Source organism: Capsicum annuum, chromosome 4 (genome assembly GCF_002878395.1).
Source record: "Capsicum annuum cultivar UCD-10X-F1 chromosome 4, UCD10Xv1.1, whole genome shotgun sequence".
In the NCBI taxonomy this organism is placed as follows: Eukaryota; Viridiplantae; Streptophyta; class Magnoliopsida; order Solanales; family Solanaceae; genus Capsicum; species Capsicum annuum.
This window is the reverse complement of record NC_061114.1, coordinates 226,685,973-226,700,572: the sequence shown is the minus strand read 5'-3', so window position 1 is coordinate 226,700,572 and position 14,600 is coordinate 226,685,973. Positions and strand designations below refer to the sequence as shown.

General features: G+C 30.8%; 1 protein-coding gene and 1 long non-coding RNA gene across 2 annotated transcripts; both read left to right on the top strand.

The window, feature by feature from the left end:
• Positions 1-289: 289 nt before the first annotated feature.
• LOC107866944 (ethylene-responsive transcription factor 5) lies at positions 290-1,627 on the top strand. Its single transcript, XM_016712991.2, has one exon. The coding sequence runs from the start codon at positions 365-367 to the stop codon at positions 1,376-1,378; it is 1,014 nt and encodes a 337-aa protein (XP_016568477.1). The 5' UTR covers positions 290-364; the 3' UTR covers positions 1,379-1,627.
• Positions 1,628-4,188: 2,561 nt separating this feature from the next.
• LOC107866943 lies at positions 4,189-9,412 on the top strand. The gene is made up of 2 exons (XR_007054759.1): positions 4,189-8,653; positions 8,873-9,412. It is a non-coding gene; the product is annotated as an uncharacterized LOC107866943 (long non-coding RNA).
• The last annotated feature ends 5,188 nt before the right edge of the window (positions 9,413-14,600 follow it).

Genomic DNA, 14,600 nt, shown 5'->3' with positions numbered 1-14,600 from the left:
GAAAATCACTTTAAAAATGGATTATGTTGGGTTGGGCTAAAATCAACCAAATAAAATTTTGGATTGGGCCATGAATTTTTGGGCCATAACATCCCTAATATTTAGTAAACTATGGACTCTCTTTGGACCTTTTCTACAAAAGTAAAAAGGAAAAGAAGAAGCAAACTAGAAAATGTATTCTTAGCTGTTACATTTCCTCTTGGACACCTTAGCTTCCGAACAAAATGAACACATAAGCAGTGTATGAACTAGAGACACAACTTAGAGATCATCATCTCTATAAAGAAAATCCTAAAAAAAAAAAAAAAAAAGAAGAAGAAGAAAAAAGAGATAGAAATGTATATGATCAAATGTGGCATTTGACATGTATCAAAAAGTTAACCATGTAAGCAGCCACGTATCCAAACCATTTCCCATTCTAAAGCCCCAAAAATCCTACTTCACTCCATCTATAAATACTCACCCCCCTAAGCCCAATTCTTTCAACAACACATTTCCATCTTTCTATTCTCTTCTAACAACAACCCAAAACAACAACACTCTTCTCAACCTTCAATCCAAAATGTCCTCAAATTTTACTGAATCTGTTGATGATCAAGGTAGGCCCAAAAAACAAACACAAGCAAAACTAACACAAGCAACTTCACGAAAAGGCTGCATGAGAGGCAAGGGCGGGCCGGAGAACGCGAGCTGCAAGTACAAAGGCGTGCGCCAGCGCACTTGGGGCAAATGGGTCGCTGAAATCCGTGAGCCCAATCGAGGCGCACGCCTTTGGCTCGGCACATTTGACAACTCATATGATGCAGCCGTGGCCTATGATGCTGCGGCCCTTAAGCTTTATGGGGCCGAAGCCAAGCTCAATCTGCCTCATCTCTACAACAATCCTGCCCAAGCACAAGAAGAGATCAACTCCAACTCCGGGCCAATAACAATCAATCCGACTCCAGCTCCAGCTCCAGCTCCAGTGGTTTACAATGTGGCCTCACCATCAACTTGGAGTGTAGGAAATGATCCTTCACTTTATTTCGACAATGATTATGATATCAACAGTTTCGCTACTAGCGATGATCCAATCTCCATCGATTTCATGGGCCTCATGGACACAACCGATCATGAAGAGTTTGCTGAGAAAAATAACAATCAGATCAGCCAAGGACTCGGTGGAGAAATGTGGACGGATGAAAAAGTTAATAATCAGATCAGCCAAGGACTCGGTGGAGAAATGTGGACGGATTTAAACATGTTGCCCGAGATTGACGACTCCTCCATATGGGAAGAAGCTGAAGCAACAACTTCATTTCAAGAAGCTGTGATCAATGATCCAGGAGTTAATGGATGCAACTTGGATGGTGGAATTAATTTTCCTCCATGGTGTTAAGTAAATATTTAGTCATTATTTTATGTCTTTAATTAACTAGCTTTTTATGTATATGGTAAAAAAAAAAAGTATAAAGAAAATAGATGCATGCATATATATACTTGTAAAGGTATTAGAGCATGCATGTGGATAAGGCATGTTTAAGTTTATGTACGGGAAGAAGAGAAGCCACTGAAAGTGTGTAGTAAATAATGTGACGTGTACCATCATGTGTTGAGAAGCAGTATGTATATGGACTGGAAAAATGTTCAACTTGTATAAAGTATAGTTAATAAAAAATATATATAATATAATATAGATGTATGTATATAATATACTAGATGTTTGCAGTAATTATATGTTTCTTGGAGTTTGTTTCTTTTTAAAAATTTTGGTTGAGTTTAAGTATCTAGAATCGACATGCATGCGCTATCAACTTCATGTCAGTATTTATTTGTTGAATATAGATCATACTCTTACTCCTTTTTTCCTGATATAAGGCAATTAATATAAAATCTTCTAAAATAAAATATATCACGTGATAGTTATCACCATTAAAAAAAAGGATAAAAATCATCTGTCATCCTTTCTTTACAAAGCTAGTTAATTAAATAGATGGGGCGCTCCATTTTGGCAATAATAGAATAAGAAAAATTTAAGAGGTACCAAATTTTAACAAGTTTTAAGTACGTAATAAGAATGTAATTAATAATTTTATAAAGATTTGACTTTAAAAATATGAAAAATTATTAAATATAAAAAAATAATCATATCATAAATATGGTTAAAATTTATGCGTTTTTCTTGGCCTCTGACAGTAAGGGAAAGAGGTATTGCATGACAAAGGCAAAAGTGATGATCCATCAACCAATTGAAGCTTCTGGTGGTAAACTATAACTATTTCGCTTTTCCGTATAGGCACCTCAATTAAGACAGGTACCTATTGAATACTTTACTCCTTCACAAAACGTGTCAATTGAGCACAATTGCTGATGTGACGTTGATGTGGCGTGACATGTGTAATACACTCTCGGAGAGTGAGAAGCCTTTTAAATTTTTTTCCATATCAGCAACAATATGATTTTCCATTACATTGAATGACTTTTTTAATTTCCATTAAAATTACATTGTAATTTTTTCATTTCAAAATTAAAAAAATTAAAAAATTACATTCAATTTCAAAATTAAAAAAATTATATTGAACGCCTTTTATAATTTCCATTAAAATTACATTGTAATTTCCATTTCAGAAACAGGGGGGAGAGAGAGATCGAGAAAAGAAGAGAAAAAGAGACGAAGTACGACTGTTTCCGCCGGAAGTTCCTTGGATTAACATCGGAAAAACATCCGGTCGTTGTTGTTATTGTTTTCCAGTAATTTAATGCCAGGGAACGTTGTTGGTCGTCCGAATTCGTACAAATTTGATCGTTTCTGCTCAACACAATTAACCGCCGAAAAATCATATTGTTGCAGTGTTGGAAAAAGAAAATTGAAAAAATAAATAAACAAGGTGGTCAATGTAATTTCAGTTTATGTTTCTCTCCCTCTCCCTCCGGTTCTCCCCTTTCCTCTCTTGCTTTCTCACCTTTTCTCTATCTCTGTTCACTGTGCGCGTGTGTGAATCTGGTGAGGTGAGTGTGCGTGTGTGTTCTCGTGAAGGTGAGAGTATCAGATGTGTTGTGTGAGCATGTCAATTTGTTGCTGTGATGTGTAGTCTATTTCAGTGAAAAATAATATACGAACACTGCAAAAATAACATATGAAGAAGACAAAAAAATGAAATTTTCTTTTCAAAAATAAATCGTTATTGTTGCTTGTTGTATATGAGTGTGTGTTGAATTGATACTCTTTTTCTTATTATTGGGTGTTGTTTTGGTGGAAAAATGAAGAATTGAAAGTGTGATTTAATGGTGGAATAGTAGGAGAAAGAAGAAGGAGGTAAAGAAATAAAATTATTTTTCTTTATGGAGAAAAAAAGTGTTTGAAAGGTAAGAAGAAGACACTATTTTTTTTTTACTTGTGTGCTCAAGAATGGAGAACCATTTTTTTTTTTTTTTTTACTTTGTCTGCTCAAGAATGGAGAAAATAATGTTTGGAACGGAAGAAGGGGGTGGGGGGGGAGGGGGAGGGGGGGGGGAGAGGGAGAATTGGGTAGGTGCAGTTGGGTGGGGGGTGTATTAATGATTTTTTTTTTTAAAATTAGATTTAATTATATTAGAAAATAATTTTTAAAATGTTTTAAGTTAAAATGCCACATGTCGTTATTTAATTATTACTTTGCCACATCATCAGCTTGTGTATTACACGTATCTTACATTTTTTGCCACATCAACAAATTGGGCTCAATTGAAATCATTTGTGAAGGAGTAAAGGGTTCAATAGGTACCTGACTTAATTGAGGTACCTATACAGAAAAAGTGAAATAGTTTATGGGCATGTATATGTATTCCATCTAAACTATATATGTGATTACACTAAAATATATGCTTATGTTTACATTATTATATTAAAGTGTGAAAGATTTTTGAAAAGTAATTTAATTTTTTTATACTTCACTAAAAATCTCTGCAATATAAAAAATTATTTAATTTTTAATAATCAAACACTACACGTGCGAGGCACGTGCAGTTACCCTTAAAAAAGTGTGAGACATATGTAGCATTTTACTTATATATATAAAAAGTAACGTTGCATACATATACCACATACAGTTTTATAACGTATAAAAACTTGTGATGCTTACTTTTTTTCTAATTCATAAACGTAAAATTTATATTTTGTACTTACTGAAAAAAGTGAAGTTTCATGCAAAACAAAAAATTAAACGCCTAGCCATTTTTAGCCCATATTTTTTTTAGATAATTAACAAAACAATCAAACACAAGGGGCTATTTATAAAAGTTTCCTTAACTTTACATTAAATTATAAAATATACTGAAGTCACATGTATCTATGTACCTGAGCTCGCATGTATCTGATACTATGTATCTAGCATTGTACATCTAAGATTGTGTATGTAGCACATATCTACATGTATCTGTGCATAAATCATAAAGATACATGAAACCAACAACAACCACCATCCTTCCTTTTTCGGCTAGTTCAGATCTGTGTTATTTGGCTACCACCACTTTCCCTATTTTTTTTGGCAACCATACTTTCTTTATTTTTTTCGGTGAATTTAGACAACCACTTCACCACTCTCCACCTTTTTTCTCCAAGCATCTGCCAGATCTACCTCTCCCTCGTCCAAGCACCAACTCTACTTCGGCGAGCAACCACACCCAATCTCCACGTATATGTCAGATCTATCTTCAATCTTCACGCATTGATGGTGAACTATTGAAATCTGTTATCTTCTCCGATCCATACCACCACTACTACGAGTTCCAAGCTCAGATGATATCCACAACTTTATCTCAGCCCCAATCTTACGGTGCCACTGCTCCGACGAGTACCATCAACCAGAGATACACAATAAAAATTTTGGGTGTATTTGTGTATCTCAGATATAATCAAAATTTGTATTGTGTATTTGAGCAATTACTCGGTATATTTTATAATTAGGTATACAACCTCCTATATTTTTGATATTTTTCTTTTTTTTTTTTGTTTTTTTCGCTAGCTACCTCAACTCCACCTTCTCCGATCGCCTCCTCATTTTTTAGATCGTCACTAGCAGTCGTTACCTCTTTCGTATCACCATCACTACTGCCTCTACCTTCATCTTTTCTAATTGAATCGTCCTCGCCATCGATGTCACCACCACTTCCTTCTTCTTGAGATTGCCATCGATGTCACCACCACTTCCTTCTTCTTGAGATTAAACAACTATCTTTTTTTTTTCAGATTCAATTATCATTGACCACCACCTTTTTCTACTCTTCTAACTGAACCATAGTAGTTGTTGTTGTCGCTGCCACCACCATCACTACCTCCTTGCTCTTCAAATTCGGCCATAACCCCCATCTTCATTAGATTCAGTCAAAGCCACCGCCTTCTTCTCCTTTTTTCTTTTAGATTGGCTTTATGCGTCGATCGATGCAAAGTAGTGTATGTTTTAATCAAGAATATTTTTAGTGGAGATCTACTCTTATCCTAATTAAGTAGATTGCTTTTTTGGATAGGTCTATCACTTCATCATCCTTCTTCTATTTTGATTTATTCATCGTTGTTGTCGTCGCTATCAACACCTCGTCCTCTTAATCCTCTATTTTTTTTAAATAAAATAAAATTTGGACTTTTTATTAAGAAAATGAGATAAGTCTGTACAACATAGGCTCAAGTGAGCCCATAATTGAGAAGAAAGAAAAAAAGACTCAGTCCATAATCATATCAGGCTGAAATAAAAACTTAAGGACACTATAAGAATTCCTAATTTGAGCTCTTTTTCTTTTCATTTTTCAATATCGCCGCTGAGAGCAATCTTTAATCGAGTGTTCTGTTACTTGTTATGCGGATCATTAGTCTTTTTGGAGGTGAATCTGATGATAAGGATGTTATTTTTAGCTAGCAAAGTTGTGCTTTACCTTTTTATTCTTTCTTCATTTAATAACTATTCTCCTCACCTTCCTCCGATGTTCATGTTAATGTGTTGTCCGATGGAGAAAGTAGAATCCAAGGTTGGATTGATAGAGATGTTGAGTCTTGTTCACTGAATCTGAAAAAACCTGTAAGTACCTGAGCTCTCTTGACTCCTTATTTGCTTTATTTTCTCATGCTTTGACCTTTTTCTCAGCTGAAATAGTGGCCATCACCATCATTTCATTCATCTTCTCTTTTAGATCTGGTCATCACCGCCACCCCATCTGTCTTAGTCTTTTTTTTTTATCTAGATCATCATCATTGTTGTTGTTGTTTCCACCACCTCCTCATCCTTCTTTTCTATCTGGAGCATCACCATCATTTTTGGTGTTTTCACCACCACTCCTTTTTTTTTTTTTTTGCAAATTTGATTATCACCATCTCTTCTTTTCAAATTTGGTCATTATCATCACCTCTTTGTTCTTGAAATATATTCAACCATAAATTTTTTTTTTAGATACTCTCGCTGATATCACCTTTTCTTTATTGACCTCATTAGAATAACCTCTTTATTTTTTTTCAAATTGGATAACATTATAATTTGGGAAATATTATAAATATCTCAATTTTTCTTCAGATCCAAGCAACATTATAATCACATTTTTACCGTATTTAGGCGATATCACCACTAACTTCTTCTTATTCTTTTCTGATCTAACTATTACTATCATGACCACTGTCACCTTTGTTTAATATTTCTTTTTTAGATCCGACTTTATCCACTTACTTTTTCTTGACGAGGCTAAGGTACACATTTATTTCAAGTTTGTGCTTTGTCAAATTTTAGTATAATTTTAAATATCGATTTCACAAAAACTGAAATCACCTAGATTAAATATTGTATCATTTTAATTATTATTTGAGAGCATAAAATTAATAAAAGATCAGTTTGGAACTATATATTATTTAGAGTAAAACAAATTAGTTTTTGTATTTAAAACAGTTAGTAACCATCGATTTTCCTTGATATGTTATTACATTAATTGTCAGTCTTTGCATATATTTCTCTAAAGAATAATTATTTTTTAATTTTTATATAATTACATTTTGCTCAATAGAAATAAATAAATAAATAAATAAATAATCAACATATCTATGAAGTTATGATAAATAATTAAGTTAAAACTAGCCTCGATTGAATCAAAATATTTTCTTTTTGAAATTGTGTGTAAAGACCTCTTGGGATTAATTTTTAAATCAATAAACTTATTTAAGTCAATTCTTTTGCCGTTTAGAATTAGAACTAAAAGAAATAAAATAAAGACTCATCAAATAAATAAACTTATTTGAGTCAATTCCTTTATGAGAATTAAAATTAAAAAATAAATAAATTATAAATTATTTAAATTAATAAACTTACTTGAGTCAATTTCTTAATAATGAAAATTCGGACTGAATTAAACAAGATTTACGATTTGAAATAATAAATAACCAAACTTTACTCTCTTTTCTTTTTGATAACTAATTGGTTGTATTAGTCACCAGAACCTTTATGGAGTTGTCGAGGCAGTTACCACGACTAACTTTTATAAAAGTCCAATATATTAACAAATTGACTTTTGACCTAAGTCAAAAGTTATAAATTAAAATTTCTAATTCATAATTTATTTTTATTATTTTAGCTTAAAATTTAGTGTTTATAAGTATTTTTTTTTATTTTACTCAAATATTATAAAAATATTTAAAACAGCTATTTCAACTTAAAAACAATTAAAATATTTCTTGCTATTGCAGCTCTGTTATCCACAATTGTATGTTGATCAAATTGAGGCCACCACCTGACATTGATAAACAAACTCTACCCAACTTTTCTTTAACTGAGATTTAGTTTTCTCTATTATTTTACTCAGTATTTATTATGTATTAATTTTACTTTGTGAGAATTATGAAATAAGTTTAAAATAATTTAAGAGAGAAAATACATAGGTGTGACTATAATATATACTAATTGAAGTAAAACTATTGTTCTATCACAATATGGAGATGTAGTATATAAATAAAGCATTTTAAACGAAATATATATTAAAAGTGAGATAATATTATAAATATATCAAGTTTTATTAGCTATTTTATTTTAATAAGGGAACCAAGATAAATTCTTGTCTTCCAATTGCACATTGAAGCCTCAATTTATGGAAGAATTAAAATGTACTACTGTTCATGATCATCATTCCCCACAATTACATATATGAATTTTATATATGCAACTATGAATCTATTCATTTCAATTCTCAAATGTGTGTATTTCATATAGTTGGCATGTATGAAATTCGGTTTGAGATTCCCTCCAGTAACAAGTTTTAAATACGTAATAATAATGTAATTAATGATTTTATAAAGATTTGATTTCAAAAACATAAAAAGTTATTACATATAAAAAAAATAATCATACCATAAATATGGTTAAAATTTATGCGTTTTTCTTGATCTTTGACAGCAAGGGAAAGAGATATTGCATGGCAAATGCAAAATTGATGATCCATCAATCAATTGAAACTTCTGGTGGTAAACTCTAGGCTAAATGCATATACAGGACCCTTAACTATTTCGCTTTTTTCGTATAGGCACCTCAATTAAGACAGATACCTATTGAACACTTTACTCCTTCACAAAACGTGGCAATATTTGAGCACAATCGCTGACGTGGTGCTGACGTGCGCGTGGCATGTGTAATACACTCTCCATTAGGAGAGTGAGAAGCCATAATTTATTGTAATTTCTTTTTTTTTTTTAAATTTTTTTCCATATCAGCAACAATATGATTTTCCATTACATTGAATGCCTTTTTTAATTTCCATTAAAATTACATTGTAATTTTTTCATTTCAAAATTAAAAAATTTTAAAAATTACATTCAATTTCAAAGTTAAAAATATTATATTGAACACCTTTTTTAATCTTCATTAAAATTACATTGTAATTTCCATTTCAGAAATAGGAGAGAGAGATCGAGAAAAGAAGACAAAAAGAGACGAAGTGTGACTGTTTCCACCGGAAGTTCCCCGGATTAACACCGGAAAAACATCCGGTTGTTGTTGTTATTGTTTTCCGGTGATTTAACGCTGGGGAACGTTGTTGGTCGCCCGAATTCGTCCAAATCTGATCGTTTCTGCTCAACACAATTAACCGCCGGAAAATCATATTGTTGCAGTGTTGGAAAAACAAAATTAAAAAATAAAATAAAAAAAGCATTCAATGTAATTTCAGTTTATGCTTCTCTCTCTTTCTCCCTCCGATTCTCCCCTTTTCTCTCTTGCTTTCTCACCTTTTCTCTATCTCTGTTCACTGTGCGCGTGTGAATCTGGTGAGGTTAGTGTGCGTGTGTGTTCTCGTGAAGGTGAAGTATCAGATGTGCGTGTGAGCATGTCAATTTGTTGCTGTGATGTGTAGTCTATTTCAGTGAAAAATAATATACGAACACTGCAAAAATAATATATGAAGAAGACAAAAAAATAATTTTTTTTTTCAAAAATAAATCGTTATTGTTGCTTGTTGTATATGAGTGTGTGTTGAATTGATACTCTTTTTCTTATTGTTGGTTGTTGTTTTGGTGGAAAAAATGAAGAATTGAAAATGTGGTTTAATGGTGGAGGAGTAGGAGGAAGAAGAAGGAGGAAAAAGTGAAGTTCCCTTCAAAAGAAAATTCAATGACTATTCATTTTAGCTCATTTTTAAGGTACTATCTTTGTTCGATAGCCACCTCCTCCAATCGTCCTCGTTCTTCAGATTAGATTATCACTACCAAGTACCAACCATTATCTCTTTTTTTTTCTTGTTTAATTTGAACATCAAAAATAGATTTTCAAAAAGATCATCTATAATAAAATTAAAAAAAGAAAAATAGAGAAGAGCAATTAAAGACAGAAGATGATCAACTATTGCACTAATGTTGCACGAATGTTGCACTTAACATGTATCAAAAAGTTAACCATGTAAGCAGCCACATGGCTAAACCAATTCCCCTTTTAAAGCCCAATTACTACTTCACTACTACAATAACAACAACAACATACTCAATATATTCCCATAAAGTAAGGTCTGGGGAGGGTAAAGTGTACGCAGTCCATACCACTACCTCAGATAAAGTAGAGATGTTGTTTCTGATAGACCCGCGAATTAGGACAAATAACAATATAACAAACAAAAACCTAAAAACAAACAACAAAATTTCCTACTTCAGTAGCCATCTATAAATACTTCCCCTCATCAGCCCAATTCTTTCAACACATTTGCATCTTTCTCTTCTCTTCTAAGTTCTAACAAAAACCCAACCCAACACTCTTCTCAACCTCCAATCCAAAATGTCCTCAAATTTTACTGTTTCTGTGGATGATCAAAGTAAGTCCAAGAAACTAATCCAAGCTACTTTGCTAAAGGTTGCATGAGAGATAAAGGTGGGTCTGAAAATGCTAGTTGCATCTATAAAGGTGTTGATGTATCATGAAATATATTCATCTTTAAATTAAAAAGACTGAGATGCATTCTTTATACAATCTTTGGTTCGCGTGATAAACTATAGTTAATTTCCACGGAATTTCAATTATCTAACATTATCTTTTTATTATACGCGTTATTTTTATTTTTCTTATACTAAAATACTTTTAGAATACAATCGTAATCGGAAATTATATTTTTTGAATGTAATATTCATATAGTTGCTTTGTAATGTACGTGCAAAATATGTGCAAGTTATGTGTGTGTCTGATGATGTATCATGACTCATTTTTTGTGTAACTTAATCTTATAATAATATTTGTTGACACCTCATATTTGTGGGAAACAACTTGGATATGTGGTGTGTGAAAAAACACATAATTTTACTTCTTTTCAACTAGTATAAGACGAAAAGAGTAACTCATATCTTGTTATTCACTAAAAATGTGAAATTCTATGTGAAACAAAATTTCAAATAGACTATTTCCTTTACTTGCTCCGTTTTATATTAGTTGTTTAAGTTCTAAAATTAAGAAAACTTTATTGTATTTTGTTAATACTATCTTTATCAATAAATGATTATGTAACGTGTAAATATTTAAATTTATATTTTCAATGCATAATTAATAGGATTACTTTAGTAAAATAAGTCTCTATTAAATATTTTCTCAAAGGAAGTGTCAAGTCAATAAGGAGCAACTAAAACGAAACGGAGAGTAGATATTTTTAACATATTTTCTTGTTTTTTGAGCCAGCTACCCTTCACCTCCTCCAACCCTCCTTATTAATTATATGTCCTTACGTAATTACATAAGCACTTGAATGAACTAGATGTACAAATTAAACATGATCATCTCAAAAATGAAGTTTAAGAAAAAAATACGGAGAAGAAAAAGAGATAGAAACATGATCAAATGTGGCTCTAGATATGTATTACTAATTAACTCCTCAAGTTTTAGCCCATTTTTAACATATTATTTTTGTTTGCTAGCTATTTCAACTCCACCTCCTCTGATCGTCCTCCTCATTTTTCAAATTAGATCACCACTACCAACTGCCACACGTTTTCTTGTTTTGATCAGCCTCGTATTGGCATTACTGCTACCTCTTTCTACATCTTTTCTGATTAAATCGTCGTTGTTATTATCGCTGCATGTGACTTGCATGTATACGTCAAAGTATATATTATAAATATTGCAATGAAATTGACTTCGTGTTCAGCCACTTTCTTCTTCATATTCGACCACCACCACATTCTTTTTCAGATTCGGTCATCACCACCACCTTTTTCTTCTGATTGAATTTGCACCATCGTAGTTGTTGTCGCTTCCACCACCACCACCACCACCACCACCCCCTCCTTCATTTTTTAGATTCGGCCACCACACCACCATTTTTTCAGATAGAGTCAAAGCCACCACCTCCTCCTTCTTTTTCCTTAATTTTTAGATCAGCTTCATGCATCGATCGATGCAAATTAATGTATGTTTTAATTCACATATTTTTAGTGGAGATCCACACCTAAACCTAATTAAGTAGATTATTGTTTTGGGTGTGCCTATCACTTCATGATCTTCCTTCTTGCATTATGAGTGAATCATCGTTGTTGTCGTCGCTGTCACCACGCCTCGTTCTCCTAATCCCCTTTTCTTTTCTTTTTTTAAGATATGTTATTATTTTAATATTCGTCATTACGACTTTCCATTTAAGAGTTTAAGATACATTATTTTTATTCATTTCTTGTGTTTGTGATTCATTATATGTAATTGACTTCAAAGAAATATTCAAATAATTAACAGTGGCGTTTGTGTACACTCAACAAAAATTAGGAATTGATTAAACATTTTCGATCCAAAGTATTTCCCGAGGGGATAAATTTATGTTTTCTAATTATATAGTCTTTATCATGTGTATACATTCAAAAATAAAATGGAAAAAATGAATTTTCATCAATATATTATTTTGAACACTTTGTGAGTAATTTTTATGGCCTCGTTATTCTTTATTTGTAGTGATTAAATTTCACAAAATAAATGTTTTGGTAATTGTCTACAAATATCATTTTTGTTTCTTTTAGGATAAGAATATCACCCAACTATTCCTATTTTCCTCAAAAAATACTTAAGACTTTAAAAACCTTCTTCTCTCCTACTTGACATGCCATGTTATTAAAATCTTTTTTTCTTAATAATAAACCTATTTAATTCTTCAAATTCATTTATTTAAATCCACGTCTAATAAACTACAAGAAAATCTAAATTACGTATTTTTTTTTTATAATTTGCAAAAAAAAAAAATTATCGGTAACCTAATTTTCTACAAATTTTTCAACCAAACTAATTGGATGAAAAACTTATAAATTTTTCTATCAAACACAATTTGAAGGAGAAAATCTAAGTTTTTTTTTTCTCAAACAAAATTTGTTAAGAAAATCTTAAGGTAATTATCATCTAAATAATTTAATTCTCATGTATTTACAAAATTTTAAGCAAGATCTTTTTGATAGAAAGATAGTAAAAAAATGAATTCTTGCGAATTTTCCCTAAGTAAATTTCATAAACAAATCAAGTAAATTTGCAAAATTAATATAGGCAAAAAACTTTAGAAAACAGAAATTTATTATTTTTAATTTATTTTTTTCATATTATTTTTTATTTCTATTATACAATATTTTATCTTATTATATGATTAAACGCCAATTTATATCTTTTTCTTATCCTAAACCCACAAAAAGCAAGCGATAATTGGTTGGGTACTATTTTAAAGATTCATTTGTAATATTAGATTATTTTTTTAATATTTTTTAAAAAATTGAATTTGTTTCATGACTAAATAACATTTCTGTCCTTCAAAAATAGTACATTTAGTACGTACTATTTAAAATCTGAAAGCCATCTTAATATTTCTTTTACATTTTAAGAATCTTTAGTATATGTAATAAACAATCAAAAGATATTAAATTAGTACCAATTCATATAAATACCTTGAGTTTTAAAAATATTATTAAGTGGTGAAATAAATAAATTAGAAAAACTTTAAAAAGTATCAAATAAAATAATTCAAACCTTTAGCTTTATGTGTACACTTAGACACATCAACTACTTCATTAATAAGTAGTGTGCATAGCATTACTAGAGGAATTACTTTTCTTTAAGTTGTGTGATTATCTAATATTTTTGTCATGTGATATAATAATTTTTCTCATATCAAATAAAGAATAAATATAATTTATATTTTATTTTTTAAGAAATAAAAAATAAGTATAAAATTTAAAGTACATAATTAAATTGTTTCTCAATGATAAATATATCATGTGAATTTATTTTTTAAAAAAAATAGGACAAAATTTAGCTAAATAAGTTTGATAAGTTAAATAGATCTATTTATTATATATATATATAAAAGAAATTTAAATGACATGACATGCCAACTAGGAGAGAAGAAATGTTTTTGAAGTGTCAAGTATATTTTGAGGAAAATAGAAATAGTTGAGTAATATTTTTGTCCTAAAAAAACAAAAGTTATATTTATAGGTAATTTTCAAAACATGGATGACTATTCATGAAAATTAGTCCAAAACAAAGGGTAGGGGGATTATTTCAAGGTGAGGAACGATTCTGGTCTTAAATTTGAAGCCTTTTTTTGGGGGGGAGGGGGGGGGGAATAGTTGTTATAAATGTATTTACATTATAGTGAATGTCTATCAAGATATATCAAGATTTACTTTGATATCTATTAGGATTTGAAGCATCTGTCTTTTACTTAGACTAGGAGTAAATTTTTTCTATAAATAGAAGGGTTTTGTTCATTGTATTCACAATCATATGATCTCTTATCCATCAAGAGAAGAAATAAGAATCACTCTCTCTATTCTCTCTACTCTTGTTTTTTATTCTTTCTTGCTTTATAACACGTTATCAGCACGAGACTCTACCGTCTCAAATTTGAAGGGTAAGGCTAAGGTAGCAAAAGAATTGGAGTTAATCTTCTGTCGATTCAGGTATGCAATATTTGTTCGTCTAATAACAAATCTCACTTAATACTAATCTGCTTTGTGACTTGGAATCTAAATATTTATCTAGTCTTAAAACATTGGTTTTCTTCCATTACCATTAGCAAAGTATATTAAAGCCATCAAGTCAAAGTTAAAATTAGTTTTTTGCAAGAATTCAATTATTATCTTGATATGAAAAATCTTTACCACTGTTAATTTATATTAACCTATT